Source organism: Rutidosis leptorrhynchoides, unplaced genomic scaffold (genome assembly GCF_046630445.1).
Source record: "Rutidosis leptorrhynchoides isolate AG116_Rl617_1_P2 unplaced genomic scaffold, CSIRO_AGI_Rlap_v1 contig450, whole genome shotgun sequence".
NCBI classification, from domain to species: domain Eukaryota; kingdom Viridiplantae; phylum Streptophyta; class Magnoliopsida; order Asterales; family Asteraceae; genus Rutidosis; species Rutidosis leptorrhynchoides.
The window spans coordinates 47,879-53,159 of record NW_027266684.1 but is presented as its reverse complement, the minus strand read 5'-3'; the positions used below and the strand labels follow the sequence as shown (position 1 = coordinate 53,159).

The 5,281-nt window shown below is 32.4% G+C and overlaps 1 protein-coding gene across 1 annotated transcript; it reads right to left on the bottom strand.

Moving 5' to 3' along the window:
• Positions 1–2,669: 2,669 nt before the first annotated feature.
• LOC139883793 (protein DETOXIFICATION 25-like) lies at positions 2,670–5,041 on the bottom strand. Its single transcript, XM_071867921.1, is given in 11 exon segments — positions 2,670–2,738; positions 2,939–3,025; positions 3,117–3,193; positions 3,196–3,234; positions 3,480–3,718; positions 3,798–3,854; positions 3,948–4,034; positions 4,147–4,207; positions 4,210–4,635; positions 4,638–4,686; positions 4,775–5,041. Coding segments are annotated over 11 exon segments (1,458 nt in total).
• Positions 5,042–5,281: the final 240 nt, after the last annotated feature.

The window sequence follows — 5,281 nt, the reverse complement described above, 5'->3', positions numbered from 1 at the left end:
AAAAGATTTTCAATATTTGATATGAAAAATCATTTACAAAAGTAATATCTAATATATTTACATAAATTATTTTCAAATCATTTTCAGAAAATATCTTTCATTAAATTTAGTGAAGATCATCGACAAACTAGCATTCGAATAAATTTATTTAACAACAACTCAAATACCAATTCCTAGGCCATATTTTATCAAACCAATCTCAAATCATTATTTCAATAATCAAGTCAATAATTACTAATAACGAATCAAACTTCTCACACATCACTTTCTATAAACCTATATCTATAATTATATTATTTATAGGTACCAACTATGGATCTACGTCTTATTAGCGAATCGTCATATTAGTATATAGTGTATTAAATACTTACCTCTTCCACGACAATTCATATCCTGACGAAACACTCATGATCACACTTTTGAACTCAATTGCGGAACGTCTTCCAGAATCGATACATATAAGTTGTTATAACCACTATGGCGACACATGTTTCTTTTCTACAAGCCATGTATGGATATGAGCATGATAAGTGATCATCAAATGTGCACAACAAACAAGAACACATCATATACTCAAATCTTACCCGGATTTACAGAATAGCAACCAAATATTAAATTATTACTATTTATTTGTGAATCCAATTTTTATACCGGGACTACACTCATATACGTATCCAATGGTACATTATATAAGTCTCATTCATCTAATGAATTTGTTATGATTCTTTAAAGTCAACCTCTTCTTGTAAGTCATCCAATTTTTAGCAAGTCAACCTCTAACTTCAAAAAATTCCATATCTCAGGGTGTATTAATCATAACGAACAAACTAACCTTAGGCATAATAAATTGAAAATATGTAATTTTCTATAAATATAAGATATATCATAAATTTCTAAATCATCTTAGTCAAAAATATTTAGTTTACAGACGAGCACAAATTCAATATCATAACCATCAGAATTACTCCCCACTTCCAATCCAACCATAATTAATGACATCAACATAACCAGCCACTCAATACCCAGAAAAACAAACCCAGAACTCTTCAAATAATATTACATGGTTGAACTATATTAATAAATACTATAGACACAGAGTTTTAAATTTTTAAACTTGTTATGACAATAGTATTGAGTCGAGGTTTACCAAGAGAAAGTGAAGAATCATTTTCTTTAATCTTCTTCAACCTGAAACTAAGCTCCAAAATGGCTCCTCTTTCCTGGATTTCACAAATCTCTTCAACTTTCCTTGCTTTCCTCTTTGCATAAACTAATTCTCAGCTTCAATTGTTACCTATCGAATTTTCGAAACTACTAGCACACAGTCTCTTTTTCTACGACGCTTCTCTCTTTTGTCATCCAATTTGTTGTTGTTTCTTTTATTTAAAAAAAATATATATATATATATACTGACAACCCAATAGTCAAAAGAAATCTTCAGGAATTTTTAATTGGGTTGCCCTTCTAGGTGTTCTTATCTGGGCCATTTGAGACATGCAAATGTTTCTCAATATTCCACTTTACTCCCTAAATTTCATTTACTTGATCAAACCTTACCTCAAACCATTAATAATTTTATTTGGTCTTCTACTTCTCTAAAATTATCATGTAGGTCTCCATATTAATTAAATAATTAATTTGTATTACTTATTCAATTTCGACTCACTATATTATCACCCAAGATCTCGGGATATTACATAATTGATATTCCAAAACCATTTCAGGTTCCGCAAACAGTACATGACAAGTTCTCGGTCCAATTCAACTAAGTTCTTTATGTGAGGATTGAAGTCTACACGTAGCAATTCTACTTGAGTTTGAATTAACTGATTGTAAGTCTGCAAAAAAGATGCTATGAGATGGATACATCTATGAGGAATTCTTAAATAGATTTAGCCTAATATGTTATTTTTAGGTATTCAAATGATAATTTGATATGTGTAAATTTATTGATAAATCACATAAGACATGAAAATGAGTTGGCATTATATAATTAATGAATTACTTAATTAAATTTATTAATTAAAAAACAAAACCTCTTTCCCCTTTATTCTCATCCTTCTCCTAAAAACAAATCAAACAACGTCGCCGCCAACTACGTCTCATGTCTCACCGCCGCCGCCCCCTCTAGCCGGCAGCCATATAGCTTTTCTTTCTATTTTTCTCAGCTATATTTAAATCGAAATGTTTTTTGTCAAATTTTTGAAGATAGTTTAACTGTTTGTTATTTTTAGAACAATTGAGACCAGCTATTTTCTAATATTCAAAAATTCAACTTTGTTAACACGAATGAGGACCCTTTGCTAATGGTTCAAGAGAGAGAGATATGTTTCTCTCTTACACAAATTCAAAAAATGAAAATAGAAATTTTAAGTGGATCACTTCTACAAAGACGATTAATTTGACTATAAATGTTGTATTAAAACAAAAAAGAAAACATATCTGCTAGCTATTCACGATTATAGCTGGAAGTAATAATAATGGAGCCCTGTTAAGGATGGCGTGTTAGGGTAAATCTATCCAAGAATATCTCATACATCTATATATGTTCCACCCTATTATTATTCACTAATTGGCCCACAAAAAAAGAAGTTTGTTAAAGTTAAGATTACTTCAATTGATTCCCTTGCCATTACCGAGCCAAGCAATTCTAAGCATGAGAGTTATTCTCATTTGCCGAGCCGTTCGATGTTTCTTTCAGAAAGCCATTGATCCAGACGCTCGGAGGTCTTTTTAACCTGATTCGCCAAAAAAGCAAACAAAGATAAAGTCAGCTAACTGTACAATAGTACTCCCTCTGTTTATTTTTAAATGGTATACTTCATTTTTTAAAACAGTTTAGATAATTAATATCTAAAAAAAAAGCTCTGAAAAAACGAAAGGTTTGTTTAAACATAAAGGGAAGAAATAAGTATTTCAGTAATCCATTTTCCTTTACCTCGTTGTCCCAATCCAGCCTCCATACAATAATGGAAAGGACAATTGTTTGAATTACTACACCAATCAGCATACCAATCCACAATCCCTATAAGATTTTTAAAACACAAACTTGTTGTCAGAAGATCTATACATAAATCATATTTCAAAACAATTATCATAATGCAGAAATGGTATACCAAAACTTCAAGACCAGCCACATAAGCAAGCAGAGCTCCAATCGGAATTCCGATTGCATAATAACATCCCAAGTTACAAATGCCACCACTCCTTGAAAACCAGCACCAACTGCCACTCCTGATTAATCATAAAAATTCCAACTTTTCGTCATTAATTGTTTATTTAATTAATCTTGTAGCGAATTAGTAACATAATTATTTAGAAGAAAAATACTGTCTTTTTTTTTTATTTATAAAATGGTACGTTTCGTTTTGCATCTAGATACAATCATTTAAAGATGTATCTAAAATGCACATAAAAATGAAATGTACCATGTAAAAGAAATGCATGGAGTACTAACACAGAAGAGAAAATGAGCATGCCTGTTAGCACTGGCTGGATGCTGTTGAGCAAGATGGAGATAGCTAATAGATAAGAGAGCTTGCCCACATATGTTGCAACTTCTTTACTGCTTGTAAATATGTATGAAATTTGCCGGCCAAACACCAAGCATAGAATACAAAAGATTAGCCCAATCACTGTGTTGGTACACAAGATCAGTTTGATAGCAAACTTGGCTGCTTTTCCATTTCCTCTTCCCAATTCATTCGAGACTCTCACACTGCGACATAAAAATTTATTTACATTATTAATATGCCCAATTAGAAGAACAGCAATGTACTAATTGACTAAGGATTTACCTAGCAGCAGTGAAGAAGCCAAGTGAAATCATCAATTCCCATGCATTAATGTTTAGGCTGAAACAAAAATGTGGCGAATGAAAGTAGATTTTCATTTTACAAGAAAACCAGAGCAATGTAATTCGGTAAATTCAATGATAGACATCTTACCAAATAGAAAAAGCGTCAATTGCAACTGTGGCATTTTTCATGTATCCTGCCAATAGTACAAGAATAGCATTGTACCATAGCTCCAAGCTAAATTACAGAACAAAGTAGAAGTCAGACAAAATAGACTAAATGCCAATTCATTTCTAGACTTACATATTCCAAACTATAAAGGTCCTAAGAAGTTATTAAATTTCATTACCAAAGCATGACACCAGAGGATACTGAAAGCTTGATGACAGGCCACAAATCATGGAAGCAGAAACAGAGAATCCATTCCAAGAATTACGGCACCATCCTCCGAAAATATAAACCAACAATCCGAAATTCACAAACCAACTAGCTAAATTGAGAGCAAGCATTGCTCCATTAAGACCCAGGTGTACTACATACACGAAAATCCAGGACAAGAGCACGATAAGCCCCAACGAGACAAGAGATAGCCAAGCGATCACTATGTTCTTGATTTGGGATTGCAAGTACATCTGGCTTGTGAAGACAACGACAAAGTAGTAAAGGAAAGGAATGAACCATAGGGAGAGTTGTCTAGCTGTTTCTGCTATGGTTTCATCTTGGCCTAAAGCTTTTAAGATTGGAGTTGCAAATACGAAGACCGGAACAAATAATGTTGCAGTCACAAAATTAACAAGCCATGATCTTTGCAAGTAAATTCCTAGCATGTGGTAATGTCAGCTCCAAATGCTTGCCCACATAGAGTTTCGGTAGCACTTGACATTCCAATCTTCAATTAATAACGAGAAAACCCATTAATTTATTAGTCAGAATGATGTAATCATGATCAATTTAGAGGTTAAATTGAATTAATTTACCATAATTCCATTGACAAATCTTATGAAGAGGGTTTGAATGAGTGCATAGGCTGCAAGGTCCACTTTGCTAATATGTCCAACAAATAGTTGTGTAATGACAATAGTACCGAATGATGAGACTCTAGAAATAAGACCTGGCAATGCTATTCTCCATGTAATCTTTGACTCTTGCCATATCCTAGTTTTCAGACCAGCATCTTCTTCTACTACTACTACTCCATTCTCAACTTCAGATGAATGAAGCAACCTCTCTTCAACATCACCCATTGAATCAATCCCTGAAAATAAAAATCAAAACTTTATATCAAAAATTACATCTTTCTTCCTTATAAATTTTAAAAATCATACCTTTGTTTGTTATTTGCTAGTTTTTGTTTTTCAACTTCAATCAACTAGTTCTTCAACTAGCTAGTGATAATATAAACAGTAGATAAACCAGAAAGAGTATTTTTTTGAAAATAGGACAGCTCATGCAGGAGAATTTCTAATTAATAAAAATCCAAATGG